Source organism: Chrysemys picta, chromosome 12, assembly GCF_011386835.1.
Source record: "Chrysemys picta bellii isolate R12L10 chromosome 12, ASM1138683v2, whole genome shotgun sequence".
Taxonomy (NCBI): Eukaryota; Metazoa; Chordata; order Testudines; family Emydidae; genus Chrysemys; species Chrysemys picta.
In genome coordinates, this window is record NC_088802.1 from 45,014,999 (window position 1) to 45,040,599 (window position 25,601).

Consider the following 25,601-nt stretch of genomic DNA (forward strand, 5'->3'; position numbering starts at 1 on the left):
CCATGGAAACTGAATTACCTTCCCAACACTTGAATTGATGCTCTTATTGGTTGGGGCAGGATCGCAGGGTGCTGTGGGGTGAAGCAGAATTGCTAGCTCCATCATGTTATGTCTCTCTGGTGGTCAAACAGAACTTTGGGAGGACTGTCAATCCAACACCTTCCACTGCCACTAAATGTTCTCTCTATTTAAAAAAAAAAAGTTGCTACACGAATTATTAATATTTTTTGAGTTTATGTATGAAAAACGTTGCTTACTGAAAAAAGTCTCCAGTGCAAACAGTCTCCATTGAAGAGATTATTAATAATGTCAGTTTAATGGAAGGGTTTGTTCTACATCATTTATTTCCTAATGTAAAATTCTCCATGCTACCTTACTTGTGATTGTTGTGTAGAGAAAGTGACTTGTCTTTTATGTTCGGTTTGTTCTAACCTCTCCTGAGCAAAGCAATGTATTGCAGCCCTGTTTGTGCATTATTCTACCCTCTGTCAAACTGTGCCTCTGATTTATATTGTTGTTGGGTCTTTATTGGACAGAAACCAAAAGCATTTTATTTAAGAACTCAAACTGGCTTTGAACTGTGGACGGGAAGATGAAATGCTAATCCTTATCCATTGAGCTTTTACTTCCTTATGTGGGATGAAAACATTCATAGACCGGTTATAATTTCACCTATCTAGACGGAAGAAGTGAACTTTTTGGTGAAGAACCAACAAAGTTTAAAAATACGTTCACCCTTAATGTTAATTTGGCACAAACAAGAGAAATTTCAGTTAAAAGAAAAAAACAAATTTCTGAATCCGAGTCCATGAAAACAGGGAGAGAAATTCTTTCACAAGGGCCCTGTCCTGCTTTCATTAGGCAAGTGAAAGTTTGTGATTGACTTCCATGGGAGCACGACTAAACCTTAAGTGCACAAGAAACCATGTTTGTAAACTTGTAATTTTAGTGGGGTGGGGGGTTATGATGGGCACCCAGTGAAAGCATGAACGGGGAAAGCATTGTCGGGCATGTATTTATGTGTTCCTGTGTTTACTTTTCACAGGTGTTAGCCACAGTACTCGTTCAGTATGAGAGGCTGCGAGGGATTCAGTCCTCAGGAGTGCTCATAATATTCTGGTTTTTGTCTGTTCTCTGTGCCGTGGGTCCTTTCCGGTCCAAGATCATTGCTGCAACAGCTCAGGTATACGTACTGTGCTTATGTAGGGGACAGCTAGTATAGCATTACCATGTCTTTGAAGGATAGCTGGGAATGAGTCACCCAGTTTAGAGTTCATATCTGAACCTGAACTTTACCAAACAAAGGGGAAGTTTGGCTCCAAAGATCAGATTCAATCTGTCTGTAATGTAAAGGGAATTTTTGAGTCATATCATTGCATGCCAAGGGAATGCCCAGACTATGCTCAATCAAAGGATGCGTTGGACACCTGGCAGGAATCTGAGGGCTGCACGAGTTTCACATACAGTAGAGCAGATTGCAGCCTTTTAAATAGGGAACAGTGGTAGTAGAGGCGATATGTCTTAATATCCAGTACCCCTGCTTGGATCATACAGCTTGGCTGCACTGTATAACTCTGTGGGCTGCACAGTCAACTCTTGATGTGATGGGAACAGGATTTTCACTCTTTGTAAGCAAAGATCAGAAAGTTAGAGGGAGCGGAAAGAAACCTGTGCTGATATGATCCATGTTTAAACACATAGCCAGTTCCGCCACAATGAGAGAGGGACTGCCATATCCCTGATCAGAGCAAATTTCCATTTGGCTATTGAATAAGTCCCATGGATTCAGTGATTAGATAATTGAAGGCCTGGAGAGAAAAGCAGCATGTTAAGAACACGAAGCATAAAATCCGGGTCCCATTAAAAATCAATGGGAGTTCTGCACTATTTGGTGATTTAAATGATTATTTATTTATTTATCATCACTTCTGTAGGCGAGATCTTGATATCCTGGGCTGTGCAAAACATGGAGTTTGAATTGAACTATAAATGATAGCCTGTGCAATATTCGTTTAGAAAATAGTACGTGCCAGAGTGGGATGCCCTTGTGAATTAACTGGTGTAAATTTAACAAGTACAGTAATAATGAATTTTCTTGTTATGGCCCCTCTCACCCTCGCAGTGTAACCGGGAGGCTAAAACGCAAACAGAATCAAAATTCCATCTCGCTAATATAAATAAGTAAAACTATTGAATTACATCATGATGCAGCACCGAAAGCTTTTTCCTAGGGGAAGAGGCTTTATCAATGGCTAATTCTGCAGTTAATCTAAATCAAGAGGTTGGATGGCCTACAGACTTGGACTCTTAAACCAAAGCCATAGGCGACATTTCTTCTATTGTCTTTGCAACCACCAACGGCCAGAAACGCCCCCTGTCTGACTGTAAGGATTAGAGATTTTATATGGTTAATGAGAGTGTGCACAATTACATTAGGATATAAACAAAAACCGTATAAGGGATTATACAGTTCTGCTATGAGGAGTAAGTCAACCACTAACTGATAGGAGTTGGAAAAAAACGTCCCCTAAGGGAAGAGTGTACAGTAATTGTCTATTACAAGGTTTCTTGTCCCTTCCTCTGAAGGCATTTGGTACTGGCCCCTGTCAGAGACAGGATACTGGCCTAAATGGATTCCTCTTTTGATCTGACATTTCCTATGATTGTAGATTAAAGGCATGATCCTGCACATATCATCACCAGGATCTCTGAAAAAGATTTCACTTAGTCCTGATTCAGAAAAGTATCCGTGTTCAGGAAAGGCATTTAAGCACATATTTTAAGTCCCACTGAAGTCAATGAGACTTAAGTACATGCTTAACTTTAAGCACATATTTAGATGCTTTAATGAATAGGGACCCACATTTATAAGCACTATTCCGCATAGTAAGGTGTTTGCAGGATAGAGCCCTAGGGGAGAAAATGCACTGCCAGAAAGAAGCTCAATAAATTAGTAGGTTCTACAAGAATTGAGTCTAATGAAAACAACCCTTTACTGTTTTTTCTCTTTCTAGGGCCAAATCAAAGACAGGTTCAGATTTACCACATTTTTCAGCTACTTTGCACTGATACTCATTGAGCTGATCCTTTCGTGTTTTAAAGAAAACCCTCCATTTTTCTCCCCTATTAATTCAGATCCTGTAAGTACGGCTATATTCCTCTGACTGTATTTTATAGAATGTCTTAGGTGACATGTAAGGGAGATATCGGTAATTAGTCTCTACCGGGAGGAGTGTTCAGGTGGCTAGGGCAGTGTGTCTCAACCTTTTAGGTTGGCAACCCATTACGTGAAGTCAAAAATTTTCACAATTTGCCCTCTCCTTTTCCTCTCCCCCCCATTATATGTACTAAGATTAAAAATGCATCCGTAGTAACAGTAACAATCCTGTGTAATTGGTTCATGTGTGTGTTTCAAGAGGTTGACAGAGAATGCTTGCCCTTGACGGGGAATTGTGTTCAGGGAATAGGGGAGCAAGATTTTCTTTGCTTTATATTATAATAAAATTTTCAACACGTCATGATCCCCCAGTTGAGAAACACTGGTTTAGGAGATTGGTAATGATACATGGAGCCTTTCACCACTAGATCTCTGGTTCAAATCCAGCTCAGAGCAGTTGGTGGCTGAAGATAGAGCTCACTATTAGAAATACTGAGATTACCACACCTCATTTATTAAATTGTTATGCAGCAGCAAATATATTTATGAGAATTAAAATGTGATATTAATTGTTCCAAGGATTATCTCTGGAGAGATGGACTTCAGTTTGATGGATGTCCTCTTAATGATATGTGAAGCCATTAGGGTTTTAATTTATTAATAAATGAGCCCTTCCTACAGGACTTTAGGATGGATAAGGAATAACCTTAAGATAAGACAATAGTGCTGTCTAGAGGTTAAATTGCTTCTCTATCTTTTTAAGCAGTTTTCATAATTGGATTTATGTTTGAACCAAGCTGGGAGAGAATGCTGAATTATAGAATTAATTTCTGAAACGAACATTTCTGAAAGCAAAGAATGACATTTCATTTTGTACAAGTGTGATTAAAAAGCAGTATGAGGTGTGGTTGTTAAGGAACGAAAGGAGTCCTGTATGAAATGGAGAATGAAAGAAATCAATTTTATGTCATTATTAGGACATAGTGCATAAGTTACTCTCCATGATAGTCCAAAAATGATTAAAATGTGTTTTGTCCTTTTTGAAGCATTGTTATTTTAAACTTCTTAATTATTTTTTTTATTTAACTTTCTTGTAGAATCCATGTCCGGAGTTAAATTCAGGCTTTCTTTCAAAGATGACATTTTGGTGGTTTACACGGTGAGCATGTCCTTCTAAGGCTTTTATAACCCCAAGGATAACCTCCATTTTTGTTGGCAAAAATACAGGACTTCTGACTAGGGTGACCAGATGTCCCGATTTTATAGGGACAGTCCCGATATTTGTGGCTTTTTCTTATATAGGTGCCAATTACCCCCCACTCCCGTCCCGATTTTTCACACTTGCTATCTGGTCACCCTACTTCTGACAGCCAAAAAATTCCCTTGTAGTATCTACTGGATAAAGTTACTCGCTTCCTGTTCAGTCTTGTGTGATGTTTCCCCTGAGAGGTGCCAGGACACCAGTGGTAGCAGTGAAAGAGATTTAAAAATCTGTCCATAAAGTGCCCACAAGATTCATAATACCTTTCAGAACTGTAGAGGTGAAACTGAAGAGAGGCCTAATAAACAGTATATACAATTTGCTTACTATGCACCGGAGTTCTAACATACGGCAAGAGAGTTGGTGAGTCATAAGAACATGTTGCACAACAGGGATAATATTGCAACCTCTGGGGGGATGTCTTTAATTTCCTGTGGAAGTTTTCATGTACTGTGTTTGTAAAGGGGTTTTCTGTACAATAAGGAAAGAAAATCGAGTCCTCTATGTAGCATGACAACTTTCAACAATAGAATTGTTGGTGTTACACATGAGTTCAAGGTGCAAAGTTCAGATCAGGATTCAGATCCAAAGTTTTGGCCCATCCCTGATAGAGAGATGGGCCAACTGCAAAGTTCACATCCAGACTCAAACTTTCTTTGAGGGTGATGGCATCTGGGATTTTTGCTTCAGCTTCAGTGATAATAGTTACACTGGCATTAGCAATGTCCTCTTATTGTCCTGTGTGTAAACCCAGTAAGACCATTTTTAATAAAGTGTGTCATATTTGCAAAGTTTCTAAGGGATTTGAATGCTCAACTCCTATTAGAAATTAATGAGGATTAGCTGTCCATATCCCCTAGGCAGCTATGACAACTTCACCCTAAATATGCCATTGAAAAATAATAATTTTCAGTTATATGGGGGGAAAATCCCATTTTCCTTTGGTTGTTTATGGTCTCTTGATTTTTATACTTCATTCAGCTCAGATAGTGACTCTCAACTAGTTTAGTTATTTTAACATCCTAACACTTCACCATTCTCATGCAGTAGTACAATTCAACTCAAACACTTCTGGAAATGGTTTCTTTATTGTTCTTTAAATTGTTTTAATTTCCTTGTTTTTTAAAAATCATGACAATATTTCCATAATGTATTAGGTTTTAAAAATATTGTTTACTAAACCTAAACGTGGAACCTAAACTACTTGACCTCCTTTCCCTGCATTTGTAACTCGTTTTTGCTTTAGGATCTGATTATCACTCTTGGTTTAGAGAGAGATCCCTCTTCTTTTGTTAGCTAAGTGGTACTGGAGTTTCTAATGTTAATAGATGCCTTTAATTTTATCAGCCAAATGGATTTGGAACTATTATTTTTATATTCATACAGAATGGCAATTCTTGGTTATAAGAGGCCTCTGGAAGATAAAGACTTATGGTCACTAAATAAAGATGATACCTCCAGTATAATTGTACAACAACTGCATAAAGAGTGGGATAAACAAAAAGACGAATGGAAACAGTAAGTACTTCCACATTTTAGCAAACCAAGATTGGTCTCTAAATTGTCTGTACATTAAAAATGAGTCCTGCTCTGAAAAGGGACGAAGGCCTGGTCTACGCTATAGCGTTGCTCCTGCCGATGTAAGTTGCCCGCTACACAAACCTAATAACTTCATCTTCGCGAGAGGCGCAGCACTTAAGTCAATGTACTTAGGGTAACTCAGTGTCTGTGTAGACACTGCGTTACTTACATTGCCTGTTGACTGTCAGCCAACCATGGGCTCACAGCTGGAGCCTCTCTGCCCTGGGGCTGACAGCTAGGGCTGTTGGCCCAGGTTGGGGGAGGCTTCAGCTGCCAGTGTCCCACAATGCCCCATACAGTTAAGTTGGTGGAAGCTCTCCTGGTGAGGACGTGCACCACCGACAGATGGTGCACGTGTGGACGTGAGCCACCGTGGTAATTACAATCTAACTTGGATTGACTTAATTTTGTAGTGTAGACAAGACCTATGTAAAATGGCCACCTATTAACTCAACCAATCTGTTTTTCCAGGAGTATTAAGTCATGTGTGCTTGCTTTTAATACACTTTAACTCCTGTTAACACTGCAGAACCAACACGCTTATGAGAAAGTGAGCTGGGGTCTTCTCTGGCTCAGACATCACCTGTAGAATTGCTAAGTAAGTTATAAGTGCAGAATCTCCACTGCTGGTGGTGTGGGAGCCAAAAGGACCAAGCAAGGGTGGCAATTTGGGTGGGGGAAGATCTCCTTACTCGAAACTGAGCAGACTTCATCTGGAATCTCTGAGACACAATAGATCTGGAGCCTGATGATTTCATTCTGAGTCAATTTTCAGAGTAGACTTTATGTACATCTTAAGAAACAAAAGGAATCCCCTCCCCCACACACGCGCGTGAGGCTTTCACATCTCACACCACCTTCAGCCTTTGATTAAGCTCCTGGGGTGAGGAATAAGGGACGAGACGCTTAGTTCAGCTTCTCACTTCCAACTAGTAATAAAGAAGTTTTTAAAAAATGACCAACATTGCTTATGAAAGAGGCCCCTGCTCCCAGCGAAGTTAGTGGCAGAATTCCCGTTTCTTCAAGGGTAGCCAGCATCAGGCTTGGCCTTTGCATGTAGTTCTCACACTAGACGAGATGTCCTTTCAATCTCATGTTCTGTCCTAATCTGATCTAAAAGGACAATTATTTGTTGTGACTGTCTCTCTCTCACCCACTGACCGGTGTCAAAAGCACTTCTAAATAAATAGATCTCACTGAGGATGTGCTTATAGCTGGAAACGTCAATAATTGGGTCCTTCATTTCCATTTCCTCTAATTGTGGAGCTATTTCTTCTCCGTTCAGAGGTTTTCCTCTGTTTCCCTGCTCCATGCAATCCTGCCAAGTTGGAAAGCCCCCATTATTGGTTAGCCACTCTCTCACAATAGTATTTTTGGCAGAGTTAAATGTGATGGGGGAGTTTTTGCTTTGCAGGTAAGATCTGAAGAGCTTCCAGTACTAACACCACTGGCTCTTCGGTTCTTTTAATAACTTGTCTATTTTTATGGAAGGGTGTAACGTGCATTGTGTGGGATCTGGTCTCTTGGTGCACGGACATAAATCCAACTTCGCCTCATGAGATTTGTGTAATGAGGGCAGACAGTTTACAGAGATGTCGAGGGCCCAGCAGAACTTCCATTCTGAAACCGTGCCTGGGGTTTCGTCAAAAAGTTCATTGTGTTTTGATTCTTTACAGTGCTGGTAGCCACCCTTTCCCACCCCCTCCCGCCCCCCCAAAACAAAGTGTGTTGCTTGCAAACTGAGCAAATCTAACCTGGCAGATACTGAGCGAGAGAATGAACTGTGAAACCCGGTGAACTATTTTCAGCAAATAATTTATTTGTCTGATTTAGCCTTTATTTTATGTTCACAGATGGTCTGTGAACCGCTCAGAATTTCCACTATTTTGTTCAAGGAATGATGTATGTGAACACATTTCTGCCTCTGCACTCTTTGTCACGGGTATCACTTTGAGAATCTGTGGACTGTTCAAATTTCAGGCCAGTGGAGTCCTCAGCTAGCTCCAAAAAAAAACCTACCCGGTCATTGGAAAAAGTCAAAAAGCCCCTGTCCTGATGTTATTAACAAAAGAGGTTAATTCAAAACTAACGTCTCAGTCATGGCTGCTCCCAGGGTTGTTTTCCTGTCCTTCCTTGTAGCTGATCCTAACGTCCTTTCCTCTAGAGGCTTCACCCACCTACCTGCATTACATTCAGGGTGGAGTTTGATAAGCCAGAATTGCCTCAGTGAGTCAGCACGGTTCCAACACCTGCTGATAGAGGGGGGACAGCAAAAAATCCTGCCAGCGTGTTCTAAGAGAGCTGAGGGAGTGAGAGTATCAAGAAGATGGGATTTCCAACAGCACCTAGGGGAATTAGGCACCCAAATCTCATTGAAAGTCAGTGCATGTTGGACTCCCTTAGGTGCTTCTGAAAATCCCACCCAGTGTCTTGAATAAAATTATAATAAATGTATCACACTTTTCCTCACTAGCTCTCAGTGTTTTGCAAAGGGAGTATCATTATTCCCATTTTTACAGATGGGGAAACTGAGACACAAACAGGTGAGGTGGCTTTGCACAAGGTTACCCAACAGGCCTGTGGCAGAGCCAGGAACAGAACCCAAATCTCTTGTGTTCTAGTTTGGGGCTCTATTCATTGGGTCACACAGCCGCCATAATGCTCCTGAGCTCTTGCCGTAATCATTTGTTTCATACTCTTAGGAAAGAAGACGTGGCATACGTGAAGACATCTAACCATGTGCTGAACCATGTTGGTGATGGCCCAGAGGAGGCAGAAGTTCTGATCCGGGATAAGAGGCAGCATAAAGAGCCTTCCTTCCTCAAAGCATTGCTAAGAACCTTTGGCCCATACTTCTTGATCGGCTCTTTCTACAAGCTGATCCAAGATCTGCTTTCTTTCGTCAACCCTCAGTTGTTAAGGTTGGTTTCTCCTATCAGTCGTTTTTACCCACAGTCCTCAAGAAGTCTCAGCTTCAGAGAAGAGCATGCTTCTTGAAGTGCATGATTTTCTCCACACAGTGTTGTGTGCGCAAGCCCAACAGCTTTTGAGGTGAAATGGCAAAAGGTGGCCGTTCTTCCTTGTGTACTAAAAGGGAAATCAGACAGGCCTGACTAGGACACCTAAAAATGAAAGACCCATAAATTGGGCATAGCCAAAGGGCTGCCATGGGCTAAAAAATGGCCTATTGCATTCTGAGTGGCGGCCTAAAGTAGTTTATTCTTTACTGCTGAGGAGCATCTGCAGCCAGGCAGGCAGAGCACTGCATGCTGGGATCAGTAGTTTTTACATGGTGGATGTCTTCATCAATGATGAAGGCAGCTGCAATATACCTCATTGTATACAAATGAAGTGTAGCCCTTAGACACCTGGCAGGTTGCCAGTGTAGCTCTTGGCTGGGACAGGTTTGGGAGTTCCTGCCTTATATGTAGATTTATTCTAGTCAGAGCCAAGGCCTTGCGCATTCTCAAAGGTGTTGCAGTGGTGAGAACGTGGGGTGGGGTGAATACATTTTCCAGAAAAAGGAAATGATCAGATACAAGAAGGAAGGTTCTTGCCAAAAGTGAGAAGCGGGGTTAGTAGCACCTTTCCCGCCTTCTCTTGCACTCTCCTTACATGGAGTAAGGCTCATAAAAATACTTTGCTCTTTGTCTCCCTGGGAGATCGGCTGTCCCAGCCCAAGTCATAAAAGGACTGTGCATCTTTGTAAAGTGGCATCTCACTTCTCTTTCTGTGTTGATTTATTCACGGGGCACAAAGCCCGCCAGCTCATTAACTAGGAAGAATGTAGTGAGGGAAATACCAGAGTTGCAGGGAATAGCAGTTGTGTTCGATCAAACAATCATTTTTCACTCTCTATCTTTAAAAGACGCACCGACATTTTAAATGTTTATGGAAAGAATAGTGGAGAATGGATTACGGCTGTAAATGAATGTAGGGGGTGGGGTGGAAAAAGACTGGGTTTTATGGTATAAAAACCTCTGTTAAAATAATGCTTTGTGTTGAGCTGTCTTCTGAGATCCTGCTGATATGTGAGTGCTTTGCATAACACACAAGAACTTGTTACAAAGAGGAGGATCCAACCCACCATATCTGCATTTTGTAGTTTAGATATCTCCTTTCAAAGCCTTGAGGGAAGAGGAGAGTGCTAGCAGGCTTTTAAGGGGAAAGTGGGTTAAATGTCATTGTATCCTGGGAACTTTTCAAACTTATATCAATTCACAGACAAATTTAACATCCTGATGGATAATATCTCAAGGCACATTGCCATGCATTCATGTAAGCATCTAAACTCTTGTGAGCCGCCTCAGGAAATTTATTTCTTGCAGCTGGAAAAAGTAGGGCGGTTTGGCAAGTTTTGATGCATGTAAAACAATAGTTTTATATTTCTAGAAAGATCACTAGGTCACGTGCTGGGTCCATCAAGAAGAGCCTTTACAGAGCTCCCCACCTAGTGTGCGTCAGTCCGCTGATGCTGCCTGGAGCTGCTCAGGGGAAGGTGGGTTTGGGGCCAAAAAGGAATGTTAACCATGGCCTCCATGCTTTTGCCACAAGTGATTTGGGGCCTGATCCTTAGCTTTTGCAAATCGTCACTGAAGTCCCTGGAGCTATTCCAGTTCACACCAGCTGGTGCTCGGGCCCTTTGAATCAAATCATAGGTCCCACTTTCCTCTGATAAGAAAAGGCAGAATTATTGTGGCAGCGCTTAATTATCTGATTCATAGTGCCAGATCCACTTTACGTGGCTAGTAACCTGAAATTGGAAATGCAGTTACTAGGGTTATTGTGCATTACTTGATATTTTCTGCTTATTAGCCATATCTTTACCATGCAGGCCTCACTGGGAAAGCAATTGCGTGTAGTAGAAGTCAAGGGTTATTAATGAAGATAAATGGCTAGTTTAATGGCATCACCATTTAGCTAAAAGGTAGATGTGAATGTCAGTTCTTTACGGATACATATAGGAGAATGGGGTTTGGAGCCTATTTCCCTGAGGGAAAAGCCAGCCCGAGGCACTGGTGGTCCAGGAGTTTGAAGACGGTTAGGATGAGGTGATGGTTTGACTATGACCTCCTGTGATGCAGTTTTGGAGGAGAGGAAGAAAAAACAATTAGAAACAAGCTCCAGACCTGTGGGGTAATTGAATGATTGTCTTCTGCCAAAGGGGCAGAATTAGGTGGGGATCCATTAGCCCTTTGGCATTTGTAAGTAGGCTGAGGGAGCTCAGCTGGGAGAGAGCCGCAGGAGAACCATGGCTCTCCAGCAGAGACGGCATCACAGTGAGTGAAATAGACTCTTGTCTGTGAAGGGCCGGAGGTAGGACTTGGAAGAAATAGGGAGATTGCTGGGGGAAGCTGCTGGCGTCGCTGTGGAAGGGATGCAGCGAGAAAACCCTGAGAAGAAGCAGAGGGTAGCAGCACAATTAGCTCAAGGACAGAAGCGGGTTTGTTTTGGAATGTTGGTGTTGACTGTTTGATTGGACTTTCATAACCGCAGAAGGGGACCGAACTTCCAGAGGGCCAGGCCACAGAAGGCCGAGATGGAGACATGCTATTGAGGGTCCATGGAAGTGGCCGCCAGTGGGGCATTAGAGATGTGTCCCTGTAATGCCTTAACTTGACACTAGGGAGTGCTCTTAGGGTGAGTCCAGTCTCCTACACCTGCCTTATGTAGTAGACAGGCTGGTGTCCCACTGCATGTGTCACTCAGCTCACAGCTACATGGAGCTACTTAGAGAGGCCAGATAAGGAACAGTGCATTATAGAGGCTGGAGCTCAGCAGAGCCTGATGTACGGCCATGTAGTCCATCTATTGCTGGTTAGTTCACAACTGGGCTTTCTCTCTGGCAAGATCTAATGTTTAGCTGTTGTATCTAATGTTATTTGAATAAAGCCATAACCTAGCTTGTAACCAGGAGAATTTTTTGTCATTTGTGAGAAAAGGGAGTATGTGGCAACCTGCTATGGATAAGAGAAGCTATGTGCTGTGTTATGTTATGTCCCATTAATCTCTCTCCTTGTTTTGTTTTTCTTCCCCAACTTTCTTAAAAACAGCATATTAATTGGCTTCATTAAGGATAAAAATGCCCCATCCTGGTGGGGATTTTTGATTGCAGCTTTGATGTTTTTCTCTGCCGTGCTGCAGACTATAATACTTCACCAACATTTCCAGTACTGCTTTGTTACTGGGATGAGGCTGAGAACTGGCATCACTGGGATGATATACAGAAAGGTAAGACTGGAAGCATGTAATTGGTCAATGCAACTATATATAGCCAAGGAGGAGTGATCTTAGCCATTAGACAATAAGGAGAGAACAGGCTCACGATTATGGGGAGAAAGCAGTTTCCTGGAAAATAAAATGAATGCTCAGTTTTCTAAAATGCCTCACTGCACCTTAAAGTACTTTCAGAAAGTAGCAGCTGAGTGTAGGTGTGTTGTTGGATCACCAAACATGGCACAGTCAAATACTGGTTTTATTTAAATATTCAGAATCAAGAGGTGCATCCTTAGTCATAACATACAATTATTTTCTGAGATGATATCTAATAAAGAGGCATCATGTACTGATCAAAATGGAGGAGCGCAAAACAAAATATGTCTCATGAAATTTTATTCTCCAAATGAATTAAAGATGATTTAGGATTGACTTCATTGTTTTATTCCTACTGAAGAAGTATCTACTTAGTAGGGTATCTGGCTTTCCTATTCCCTGAGTATTTATTATCTGCATTTCTCCGCATGTGTCCAAGATCAATAATTATCAGGGTCTCTCACTTTTCAGTCCTTGGTCATCACAAACTCAGCAAAGCGCTCCTCTACTGTTGGAGAAATTGTCAACTTGATGTCAGTGGATGCCCAGAGGTTCATGGATTTGGTGACTTTCCTGAACATGTTATGGTCGGCACCACTTCAGATTTGTCTAGCTTTATACTTCCTCTGGCAGGTACAGGAACCATCACATTTGTCAGAGTTTTTATTTCAGTGACACGCAGCCTAGTTTTTGTTTGTTGAATTCGCCACCATTTTCAGAAACCTCCTCTCATTCTGTCTTGTTTTGGCATGGAATGATTGACACCAACTTACCAAATTTCCTGCATTTGATTGAATACATGTGCCCTGGATGAGTGGATTTCAGGCTGTTACACCCTTTAGAGCAGTGGTCACCAACCAGTCGATCGCGATTGCCTGGTCGATCCTAGAAGATCTCCCAGTCAATCGCGATCTCCGGCAGTGCAGCATGGCTGCCACTAAGGCAGACTCCCTACCCCGGCCCCACGCCGCTCCCGGATAGGGTGACCAGATGTCCCAATTTTATAGGGACAGTCCCAATTTTTGGGTCTTTTTCTTATATAGGCTCCTATTACCCCCCCACCCCCCTCACGATTTTTCACACTTGCTGTCTGGTCACCCTACTCCCGGAAGCGGCTAGTGTGGCCGCGGGGACAGGGGGTCTCCTTTTGTGCACTGCTCCTGCCTGCAAGTACCGCTCCTGCAGCTCCTATTGGCCGGGAGAGCTACGGGAGGCAGCGCACGGAGCCCCCCAGGGGCCGCAGGGCCGCTTTGGCCCCTTCCGGGAGTGGTGTGGGGAGGTGCAGGAGGGGGCTCCGGGCTGGGGCAAAGTGATCTTGGGTAAAAATGTTGGAGACCACTGCTTTAGAGGTTTGCTCTTTCTTACTGCTGTAAAGTAATCTAACTTTGCAGTACACAGCGACATAATGAGCCACTGGTGACTTTGTAGCATTTTATGTCCAAATACAGAGACAGACCCTCTGACTCAGGCTGAGGGTGCCCTCCCTCATGTATTAACATTCAGGGTGATTGGGGTTTTTTGTCAATTACAGTTCCCTGTATCAGAGAGAAGTCAGGGGAAATGCCCTCCCTCTCGGTTCTCCATTCCCTGCCTGTAAATATTTGGTATCTTTTCATATACGGACTGTATTTTTTTTTCCTGAGGTTTGTGGTGGTGCTCTCTACATCTATTAAGATGCTCTATTTGCATTAGTCCACTGCTGTATTCCCCTTCCACCATGAGCAATTTCGCAAATAAATTGCAAGAGCTCTCAGATATCATCGATGCTAGTATAGTACTGGTCGCTCCCGATCAATACTGTGATCTAGACTTTATACAACAAGAAGAGGGGAAGCAGAGTCAGAATGCCCCAGTGGGAGGGTGGAAATTCACACTGTTGTTTCAAATACGTGTTAGTGAAGCAATCGCTTCTTCTTTACCAAACCCAGCTTCTTTCAATGCTATCTACCGGAGATGACCTTATTTCATGGAGAGCAACAACTTACATTGTCTCTTTTCCTATCAAGACTTTAGGGCCTTCTGTGTTGGCGGGGGTTGCAGTGATGATCTTACTAATCCCATTGAATGCTGCAATTGCGATAAAAACCAGAGCGTTCCAGGTAGGTAACATTAAGAATAGTCCATAACCCAAGGTGGTGGCTCTTCTAGAAAGGTGGAAGGAGTCAGAGTCTTTTTAGTGCCCATTGAATCGAAAGTGCAATGTGTTTGTGTACATTGGATGAGATGCTGTCAATCAAAAGAATCATGAATGGGACTTTTCAGTATCATCCAGTGTTGGCTTAATTCTGCTGCTCCTATTGAAGTCAATGACAGTTTTACCATTGATTTCCATAGGAGCAGAGGGAGGCCAGCACTGAACACTTTTGAAAATCCCACTCCATTTTTTTTTTTACATTCCTTCCCTGTGTTACTACAAATAACTCAGTGATTCAGCTTCATGAATCTTTAAAATCTGATGTTACTTTTCTCCATTGATGTTGCTTGGGTCCTGTTTTGCATTTCACTCGGCTTGAATATTGAAGCTGGACAGGTCATTTTTTATTACATTCTCTGACACAAGCCAAATGCTATTGTGTTCGAGTTGCAAACACTGCAGGGGAGTGTTTTAAAAGAAGTCACTGATACGTAAAGACAATACTTTCTCTCTCTTTTTTTTTTTAACCTTCCCGTACCACCTTTTTTTTTTTTAAACAAACAAATCTGCATTCCAGACCTCAGCTGCTTGAGAAAATCCCTTGTAAGAGGCTCTTTGACTTGACTTTGGATCAAAGCCATAGATGAAATGAAAGGGGCCCTGAAGAAAGCTTGGGCGAGTAATTAATGAGCCGGGTCTCCAAGGTTGGATCCCGCTGTGGGATCATGGCCACAAGAAGGACAAATGTATACAGAAGATTAGGCTATTATTTTGTTTGCTTTGAGTACATAAGAGCAAATATAAGAGCTATTCTTAGTGATAAACAGAGGTTGTCAGCCAGACTGAGTCCAGATTAAATCGTTACACGTTATCTGCAGAATCTCATCTCTTACCATCCATGAGCTAAACTGAACAAGTTTCATTTTAGTTAGTGCTAACAATTTTAATACTAATGGAGATTGCACTAATAATTTAAAGAGCCAGGTCTCCTCACAGACCTCCCCTAGTGCAAGCAAGAAAATTGAGTGTTTGAATGATTCACTGTTCAAGCAAAAGATGTGCAGAATGATGCCAGGTGCTCTTCCAAGCAACCCCCAGTCTGAAGGGGACCTCTACTGGGACAAGAGGATAATTCCCTCATCTCTATACCCATTCAGTTGGTGGCCCCTACTGTGAGTAGGGTGACCAGATAGCAACTGTGAAAAAACAGGACAGGGGGTTGGGGGTAATAGGCGCCTATATAAGAAAAAGTCCCCAAAAACGGGACTGTCCCTTTAAAAACGGCACATCCGGTCACCCTAACTGTGAATGCCTAGAAAGAGGGCAGATGTGTTGGTGTATTTGTGCTATGGATTTCTATCCTCTAAGGTAGAAATTAAAACTGCCAATTCATTTCTTGTAGACTATTGGAAAGTCAACAGTGAAGATGCCTTTCATCCGTGCCAACCCTGGCCAAATTTGAACTGCTGACTTTAAGATGAAAGGAACCTTTGTTCCATTAGCAATCTCTGTGGTCATCCACACTCCATGAGTAGTGCAATACTAATGCAACAAAGTCCTTTGGCTTGTAGTGTAGCTGGAAAAATCCAGCTAAGAGATTATGCTGAGTAATGGGATGTCATAATCTCTTAGTGACTGTTTGGAGTTGGTTTTTTTTTTTTTTTTTGAGGTAAAGAGCCCAACCCTTGAGGTTAAATAGTGTCAGAATTGAAAAGTAAATGTAAATAGTGACAATAGCTTCAGCTTTAGTAGCAGAACAATATAGTTACATTCCACAAAACCTTGAGACAGCCAACAGATCTGCCAGTTAATCACTACCTAATAAATATTAGCATTTCTTTTCTCCCTTGACCTATAAGGAGGTGGTTAGGGCTGAGTAGAGAGTGTGTGGATTCCAAGCAGGTGAGGTGTTACATTTAATTTTTTATTATATCCACATTCTATCCTGGGGATTTGATCTGGGGATAATGGAGTGGAGACGGTTTTCGTTAAAATACACTGCTAAATAATGAAGGGCACCCAGACATTTAAATAGGCACTTCTAAAATTGTACATCAGTAAAAATCTAAATAAAGAAAGGAAAGAATTAGGGTAGCATTTTCAATAGTGCCTAAGTCCCACTGGAAGACACTTTTGAAAATTTACCCCTAGACAATAAAGTTGATTAGAATGCACTTGTATTTCTAACAATTTATGTGATACACTGCCTGCCTTTTGTGTCTGCCTAAAAATATCGATAGATTTTTTTTTTAACAATGTTATTCGGAATAATTTAGGTGGAACAGATGCGGTATAAAGATTCCCGCATTAAACTAATGAATGAGATTCTGAGTGGCATAAAGGTTCTGAAGCTTTACGCGTGGGAACCATCCTTCCAGGAGAAAGTGCTGGAGATACGAAAGAATGAGCTCCGGGTTCTGAAGAAAGCAGCATATCTAAATTCTTTGTCCACCTTTGCATGGATCAGCGCACCATTTCTGGTAAACTTCATTTGTATTGCTTCCACAAATAGGTATGAAAGCTATCAGGGCACAAAATAGAAGGTGAAATGCAGAGCCCTTAAATAGACTGTCTGCATATCAAATGGGTATTGGAATAAACATGTATATTTAAAAATCATACATACGCTTTAAAACAATTTAATACTTTACTGTTCTGTGACACTGTTCATCAAAGTAATTTTTAAGTGACGTCTCACAGTTAGAGCTGGGCACAAAATAGCTTTCCCATCCTGTGGAAATTTTTGAGATTTCAAAAAATGTTTCCGTCCCAAATCAAGACAAAAAGTCGAAATCTTGAAAAATATTGTGCACCAAAAATCAGGGGGAGAGTAGGGGGTTTTATATTGGGTTAATCAGAATGTCTTGTATAGATTTCAGCCTCATTTTATGTATTTATTTATTTTACTTGAACTTAATTTTTTAAATGAAAAGTCATTTTGACCTTAAAAACTGAACTTTTTTCATTCTGGAAATGTCAAAATGGGAAGTGTCAACAATTCTGAAATGTAACGGGAAACTTTTTCATGAAATTGTTTGTGGGGAAAAGATTGGTTTTAAATTGGCATTTCTGATGAAAAAATATTTTGTCTCAAAGTTCCTGAGCAGTTCTCCTCACTATGCCCTCGTACGACATAGACACAGACATTGGGGGCAGGTGAAGAGCCACATTCTTTCCTCCCTCTCAGACTTTCCTGTTAAATTCCCTTTGATTTAGCTGTAGATCTCATGCATTCTCATCACCAGTCCCCACTAGCTTGTTGTGTGTGATTGTAGCTATTTTGTGAGTGGTAAATATTATTGTCCCTATTTTATGGAGGGATGCACAAGGTTACACAGAGTCCGTGGCATAGTTGGGAATAGAAGCCAAGTATCCTATGCAGTAAATACTAAGAAATTCCTTCTTGACTTACTAGAAAATGAGTTTCTCCTTTGCTTTCCTGCCAAGACTCCTTGGTTTATGTTTTTGTGGTTAGTCTCCAATGGCCAATGATACTGAAGTTAATAATGAACAAGTTGGAGTGGAAGGAACAAGAAAGTGGCCTGAACTTGTCACAGAGCACAAACCACACCCTAATAAATACACCTTAAACTTTTATGTACTCACAAGAGTCTTGCAGTTCTTTTTAAATCTCAACTTTCAATGAAATATAATCAGCAAATAGTCTTGTTCTGTAGACATTAGCATCATTTGTGTGGTACAATGGCTTGTCTTTTAAAGCACATTGGGATTTGATATATGAAAAGATAAAAAGCAGTAGAGAATTGGTCCAGTTCTGACTCCAATGATTTTATTTCTAACGTTATCAGTTAGGCCTGAATGCTCTTAACAAATCAAGAGGGCTTTTTTGATCAAACACACTTTCTGGCTTTCAGGTTGCACTGACCACATTTGCAGTATATGTCAGTGTGGATGAAAATAATATTCTGGATGCAGAGAAAGCCTTTGTCTCCCTCTCCTTGTTTAATATCCTAAGGTTTCCACTCAACATGCTTCCACAGGTCATTAGCAACCTTGCACAGGTAAGGAAGGTCTTGTTCATTATTTGCTTCAAATTCAAAAAACAATGGTATCTCTTGATTTTAAACTGGACTGTGAAATATGACAATTCAAGGTGTCTCCCATACTCTTTTTAATGTTTTTTTAGTAGCACTGCACTATTACCAGCCTTGTTGCTTGTGAACGAGCCTGTGTTTTGTGGCATTTCGTGTGAGTTTTGCTTCACTTAAGCAAATTTACTTTATCTCAAAAATGACACAGCTCAGATCTTGACGTTTGGGCTACAACCCATCTCAGGGAAGGAATGAGTCATGGTTCATGAACTCCACATGGTAAAAGCATGAGCCTGCTTCCCTCCTGACGGGAAGGAGACTGGTTTCTCGTTTTAAAGACTATGAAATAATGCCTCCCTTTTTTTTGTTAGACAAGTGTTTCCCTGAAGAGAATTCAGCAGTTCCTGAGTCACGATGAGCTTGATCCAAATTGTGTGGAAACCAAGGTGGTTACTCCAGGTAAAGAGGAGATGGTGTGAATGATGGGGGTATGCATGTGTGTGTCTGTGTGGGTTTGGAGAGGGAGAGTGCATAGAAAACCCCAAACTTGCAATATTTATCAATAGGCTACTTGGATTACAAAAGAATCAATTAATAATAATGCCTGTGAATTCAGAAAGGAAGTCCTTTCCTGGAAAATGCTTGTTTGCCCTCAAGACAATGTGGAAACTACCAAGGTTTCTGGCTGTATTCGTGAGGCATGAGCTGTTCTTTTAAAATGCTCTGTATTTGAGTCTGTATTTGTAATGTAACGGATACTAACAGCGTATCATGCTTTGGAGCATCAGCTGATCATCAGGGGCCAGGCAGGGCCATGTTTGGCATTGCATAAATGCATAGGGGTGATATGCAGATTTTGGGGGGCAGGGAAAGTCACTTACTTCTGTTGGCCACTGCCAGAGACACAGGATCCCAGATTCAGTCAGAAAACGGTCTGATTTCATAAGATTCATGAAGCGTTCTCCTGTAACGCATTCTTGTTGTTCTTTGATTTAAAGCTTCTTTTGTCTTCAAGATTCGAAGGGGGCAGGAGATGCAAGGCAGCTGCCATGTGATTACTATTACAGGCCTACCATTCCACAAGGAGATGAATAAAGCCTGATGATCTGTAACTTGTTAGGTCAGCAATATGGCAGGCCTAAACTTGGACATGGACCTCCCCAGCAAACTGCCAACATTTACTGACTATGGAATAGTCCCTTGAGTGATGTGATGTGATGTAATTATCACAGCGGGATGTTGAAAACTGTACTGGGCAATTCAGGTGATAAGCTGCTCTAGGGACCAGTCCTGCCGGGGCAGGGAGATAAACAGCTTTCTCATGTCTCAGTTCTGTGATTTCATTTACTCTGAACAGTGTTCCCTTGTGACTGAGCAGACCACAAATGTTACTTCCCATGCCAAGAGAAAAGGGAATGGAAATGAACACAAAACTTCCGTAGTGTTGTATAAATAAATGTCCTCCAACTGTTCTCCCTTTTCAGTAGAAAGGCCTCACTCAGCACCATTATGCACAACACTTTTCCCACCCTCTCTATTATGTTCTGTTGTACAGGCTACGCCATCACTGTAACAAATGGGACATTCAGCTGGGCAAAGGAGCTCAAGCCGTCTCTGAAAGAGTAAGATTTCTTTATACAATTCCAGTACAGCACCTACCTGCTTCCCTCTGTTTGTTGTCTCTAGCGAAATCAGTTTCAAGGTTGTTTAACGTTAAACCAGTAGGGCGTTCGGTTTCATTGTTACAAAGTTATATTATCCAATCTCCTGCACACGTCTTTGTTTTTTAAACATCAGACCAATTTGCTTGTCCCATATTATTATGCTGTACAAAGCCTAAATATTACAGAGCCTAGAAACTGCAATGACGGGCATATCGTAGGTAGATTAAGGGACAGATGGAGTAAATTAATTTCTAATGTAGATAATACATATTTACTGGCCCAATCTGTTGACCGGGAAAATCAGATTATCTCATGGGCTGCTAGTAGTGCTATTGAGAGAGTTGGGATCTACATGTTGGGCCTTGAAGACTTTAGTTCACGGACATAAGAACACTTTTTCTGTTCTTCGAAGGATTTTGGGTCATACCCATCCCCGTGGTATCTCAGGGTCTTTTTGAGAACCTCTATTTGCAGCCTTCTCCCCGAGCCTCCCAGTTTTGGTTTGACCCCCCGTTTGAACAAAGTCAAATCTAATTGTGGCTAAAAAGTTGCACATTTTGCCTAGTTTCAGGTCAAAATCAAAGGCACTTGAGCATTTACAACACGTTTAGCACACTGTCGCATAAGTAGAAACTTTTCCGTGGCTCCGGCCTGCTTGAAAAGCGCAGGTTCTGCAAGAAGTTCAACAGAGACAGCTTGTGTTTTGTAACAAAATCTGAAACCAGGGAAACTTCCCTGTTCTGGGGTTTCTTTCTGACAGATCCATGCAGCTGTAACTAGAATTATTAGCCACCAAAATCACTGTCCCTTAAAATGCTGGGGAGGGGAATATGCTACTGGATATGGAGGATAATGAGGAAAGGTTTTGAATTTTGGTGGTCAATCCTGCTTTGAATGCTTTTTTGAAAGCCTGGTTACATATGAAAAGCTCCTGTAGGTAATGAAAGGAGTCTGAGGAATGGCTTCGGTCCCAATTCTGTGTCTAGTTCTGTGCATATGGGGCTGGCATTGACTTCAGAGGGACTATGTAAAGGTAGAGGGGTCCAATCATACAGATCTGCAGGAGAATTAGGGCCTGAGACAAGACTTTAGACCATTTTGGAAGAAAATTATATTTGGAAGGGTTTTGCTTTCCCCTGTCGTGCCATTATCAATTCTATTTACTAACACTATAAATATTTTAAGTTAAATGGTTTAAACAAGGCACTTAATCCCTCAACATTTCCAGCCAGGTGTTCTTGCTGAGAAAGGCCCTGAGATCATCTGATTCCTTCCAAAAAGGTTATTAACCCTTTGTAACCAATAAGCTGATATAATTTGTAAACAGGGTCTTATAATGGAAAGTCTAGGTCAACCTTATCTATAGGCATTGCTACCAGCTCTCCTGATACTCTCAATGAATTTGGTGCATATGTAACACTGACAGACCCCAGTCATCGGCGGGATTGAACCTGGGACCTGTGGAGCTTAGTGCATGAGCCTCTACTGCATGAGCTAAAAGCCAACTGGCTATAGAGCTGCACACTCATTAATCTCTCTAAGTGGTCTCGGTGCCACTAGATGGGACACAACACCACACCCAGGAGGTGTGTGGGTTACACATACCACACGGGTAATGAGGAAATTGTCCTGAATCATAAGTGGGGTTCCTATGTGCTACTGCAGTACAAATAATACTCATAATAAGCATGCTTAAAAAGAAGTGGTGGGGGGAACCAACAACCCAGCTACATTTACTATATCGTTTTATGTGCATTTGCTGAGGTAGGGGGGGATTGTGAGTGCATACATCAGACCTGGCTAAAGGAGCTGTAATGTCTTTAGTAAACTAACGTTTCATTAATTTTCAGCCTATTTCTTCCACAGTATAAATTTGTTGGTCCCCAGTGGTTCTTTGGTTGCTGTTGTTGGCCATGTTGGCTGTGGGAAGTCTTCACTGGTATCAGCTCTTCTTGGTGAAATGGAAAAGCTAGAAGGACATGTGGCAGTGAAGGTGGGTTCTAGATAGGATGATACATCAAAATAATGTATGAACACACCTAGCATATTATATACATGCACATAGTGAATTGTTATATATTAATACGCTATGTATATATAGTCAGCTTGGACAGAGAATTCAGGGCTGTCTGTACTTTTACCAACTTCTCTGGATGCTTGTTTGGGTTTTGCTCATTACGTTTCATTAAATTAAACAGTTGTGGTTTTTCCTGAGATTTCTACTGTACATCAGCAATTAGTGCATGTGTATGTACAATATATATGTACTGTAGTGTATGACTATGTATGTGCATATTACATATAGATTTGAATTAGCTCTGTAATTGTAAATCACAGTTCATTAAAGGTAAATCCATTCCACAATGAATAGTAAATCACAGAGGTTTGGTTTTTTTTTCATTTTAGGGATCTGTTGCTTATGTTCCACAACAAGCCTGGATTCAGAATGCCACCCTGAAAGATAATATTTTGTTTGGCCAACAACATAATGAACAGAAGTACCAAAATGTCCTGGAGGCCTGTGCTTTAAAAACTGACCTTGAAGTACTTCCAGGGGGAGATCATACTGAGATAGGAGAGAAGGTAAGGCCCTTACCCGCAACATGCACAATGATGTCTGCTCTGTCTGTGCGATAGAAATAATGCTTTATATTTAGACCTTGATCCAGCAAAGTTTTTAAGCAGATGCTTAACTTTAAGCTTATGTTTAAGTCCATCCTATTAAACAAAGCTCTTAAGTATGGGCTTAACTTTAAGTGCGTGTTGAAGTGCTTTGCTGACTGGGGATCATAGACCTGATCTTGTGAGATACGGAGCATCCTCCACTCCCAATCAAGTTCTGAGTGTGATAAGGAATTCTGTCCATGGCAGTTTCAGAATCCATGCTCCTCCACGTGGTGGGAATGTGATACAACTCACACCAAGCATGGTATAGGATCCTCTCCTAACTCCATATTCAAAATAGAAATCAGCTTGTTACACAACTGTTTCCCAAACTAAAGATGGTTTTGCAGAGGCTCACAAGTTTCATGCCAGCGTGGGCAGTGTTGTGTGACCGTGAGTGGATATATTGAATCACCTGGAAAGCAGGAACAATGTGGCAAACATTACCGTTTCAGCTGAATCTTGCTTTGAATTTGTGTGTTGTGTCTCGTTTGGCAGATTTTGGTTTTGATTTTTAGCAGCCCCATTTAAGAATTCATTTGGTTCCAGGGCTCTTGTAAGTTGCTACAAAGAATTTTCCATTTGTAAGTTGCCAAATTCTTTCCTTTCAGATAGCAGTGCATGCACAAGCAGCTTTATTAGAGTTCCGTTTCCCCCTTCAACTCTACCTGTGCTATTCTATTCAGGCCCTTCTACTGTGCCCATCACCATAGCATCTGAGTGCCTGTGAGCCGTAAGGATGCCCCTGCTATTGCTTGGATTAAATTGTGTTGTAGGTGATGTGTTTTGTCCTCTCCTTCCACCTTGCAGGGCATCAATCTCTCGGGTGGCCAAAGGCAGAGAGTGAGCATTGCCCGCGCTGTGTTCAGTGACGCTGATGTGTACCTGTTAGATGACCCTCTTTCAGCTGTGGATTCCCACGTTGCTAAGCACATCTTTGACAACGTTATTGGACCAGAAGGGGCACTTAAAGGAAAAGTAAGCCTGTGTTGGGATTTTCTTTTCTATACACACACGTGATCCAGAACTATCAGGGGTTAACTGGCCTGCTATTTTAGCGCTGGGAGTTGAGTTCTGAATAGCTCCCTGATTTCTTCATTTCATTGTACTTTTGGAAAAGGTGCCCATTGCCAGATGCTCAGTCGAGAGCTATTGTTCTGACATGTCCAAGGGTGGGGAAATAAAAGCTCTTAAGCCTGGATAGTGTTTCTTCAAGTCCTGTGGAAACTTGTTCTCCCATGGAAACTAAAACCTGACACTGCTGAAAACAAAATATATGGAGGAATTTAGAGCAGCCCCGTCCTTACTGTTGCTTGTCACTGTCCTGGGGCAGCTCAGGGTGGGGTAATGGTGGGGGAATGTTGTGAACCACTTAGCATTTCTACAGAACTCTGTGGTATTCTGTTGTCTAAAGGTTGCTGATTCAGGGTCTTGTCAGATCTCATGTGCAGCATCAAGCTATGTCAGAGCTCAGAGGGGAGACCGCAAGAAAAACAGTCTTACAGGAAGCGGTCTTGATGATTCAGCAATTGGCATTCGTCGCTGAGTCCGCACTGAGCTAGTTTCCCCACTGTGGTGTTAGTGGGCTGCTGCCATGTTTAAAGCGAAGGCCCTGTCACCATTAAATATTCCTTTAATTCTCTTCACAAGAGTCAGGGGTTTTACACCTAGTGTCTTAGCCGAATTCCACTACATTCTGTCTAAATGCCTCCTGATATTTCACCCGTATCCGATATTCACTTTTTATCCTAAAAATGTTACATAGCGATTGCTGCATGTTGTTAAACAGCTGCAGCGTTCCACCCCAGAGGCAGCTTGGTAGCACTGACTTGTTTCATTCTCCCATACAGACCCGAATGCTAGTGACCCATGGCGTCACCTTTCTGCCTCAGGTGGACCATATTGTGGTCCTTGTGGATGGCAAAATCTCTGAAATGGGATCCTACCAAGAGCTTTTGAAGCAAAATGGGGCTTTTGCAGAATTTCTTCGAAATTATGCACCTGATGAAGACATAGAAGAGGATGAGCTAACAAGTACAGCAGTTCTTATTCGTCTTAAATCATAGCTTTTGTATCAATCAGGTCATGAATTTCCCTATATATAAATGTAACCTGCTCCTGCGATACATGCCTGTAGGGAAATGTAATAGTCCAGCCTTAGATTCCGTTTTTTTTTTCTAGCTAGTAATGAAAATGTTAGGTACTGTGAGGGTTGTTTTATTTTACGCTTACTAAGCTGGCATGGTGTAAGTTAACCCATCCAGTGTACTGAATGCAAGTTGGTAATACTGAAGTTTAAGTAAGCAAACATATTTCTTTCCTCTTGCAAAAGAACTTACCCAATCTGCCTGAGGCTAAGTACTTGTTTTCTAAGATAATGTAAGAAATTACTTTCCCTCAGTGTTTTTAATACAGAGAAATCCTTTTTATGGTTGGCAAAGACAGGATCAGTGGGAAAACGTAGTGCCCTTTGGATTCTGTTTTTCCAAAGGGGTACCCAGAGCACAGTATTTCTGTTACATAGCATGACACAAATGTCATTTTAATCTGGATTTCTTCTAGGCCTAATTTGTCCCTGATTAGATGGTGGAAGATGGAAGTATTTTGGCAAATGTTTCCTGTGTATGGCTGTATTCCCATAAAGTTTGGCTGCAGAAGTGTGTGTTCTGACAAACAAGATGCCAGAGGTTGTACACAACCTCTTCTAGCAATAATAGACATTTACAGCAGCTTCCTAGACTCTCAATCCTTCATCCCAAAATAATGGGACAGCAGG

General features: G+C 41.6%; 1 protein-coding gene across 28 annotated transcripts in view; it reads left to right on the forward strand.

The window, feature by feature from the left end:
* LOC101943672 (ATP-binding cassette sub-family C member 3) overlaps positions 1 to 25,601 on the forward strand; it is a 373,691-nt gene that overhangs the window by 327,965 nt on the left and 20,125 nt on the right. For 22 of the 28 annotated variants that reach the window (XR_010591762.1, XR_010591761.1, XM_065562788.1 and 19 more), the window contains 16 exons: positions 1,046 to 1,183; positions 3,015 to 3,140; positions 4,255 to 4,316; positions 5,805 to 5,936; positions 8,702 to 8,920; positions 12,053 to 12,230; positions 12,783 to 12,944; positions 14,318 to 14,410; positions 16,722 to 16,925; positions 18,321 to 18,467; positions 18,869 to 18,956; positions 20,053 to 20,119; positions 22,028 to 22,154; positions 22,568 to 22,744; positions 23,636 to 23,803; positions 24,676 to 24,859. Coding sequence is in view for 25 of the 28 variants with exons in the window: in XM_065562788.1 (XP_065418860.1) it covers positions 1,046 to 1,183; positions 3,015 to 3,140; positions 4,255 to 4,316; positions 5,805 to 5,936; positions 8,702 to 8,920; positions 12,053 to 12,230; positions 12,783 to 12,944; positions 14,318 to 14,410; positions 16,722 to 16,925; positions 18,321 to 18,467; positions 18,869 to 18,956; positions 20,053 to 20,119; positions 22,028 to 22,154; positions 22,568 to 22,744; positions 23,636 to 23,803; positions 24,676 to 24,859 (2,272 nt within the window). In the remaining 3 variants the exon portion in view is untranslated. Of the gene's footprint in view, positions 1 to 1,045; positions 1,184 to 3,014; positions 3,141 to 4,254; positions 4,317 to 5,804; positions 5,937 to 8,701; positions 8,921 to 12,052; positions 12,231 to 12,782; positions 12,945 to 14,317; positions 14,411 to 16,721; positions 16,926 to 18,320; positions 18,468 to 18,868; positions 18,957 to 19,512; positions 19,756 to 20,052; positions 20,120 to 22,027; positions 22,156 to 22,567; positions 22,745 to 23,635; positions 23,804 to 24,675; positions 24,860 to 25,601 lie in introns of those variants that run through there. The other 6 variants (XR_010591763.1, XM_065562799.1, XM_065562808.1 and 3 more) reach the window with 6 other exon arrangements.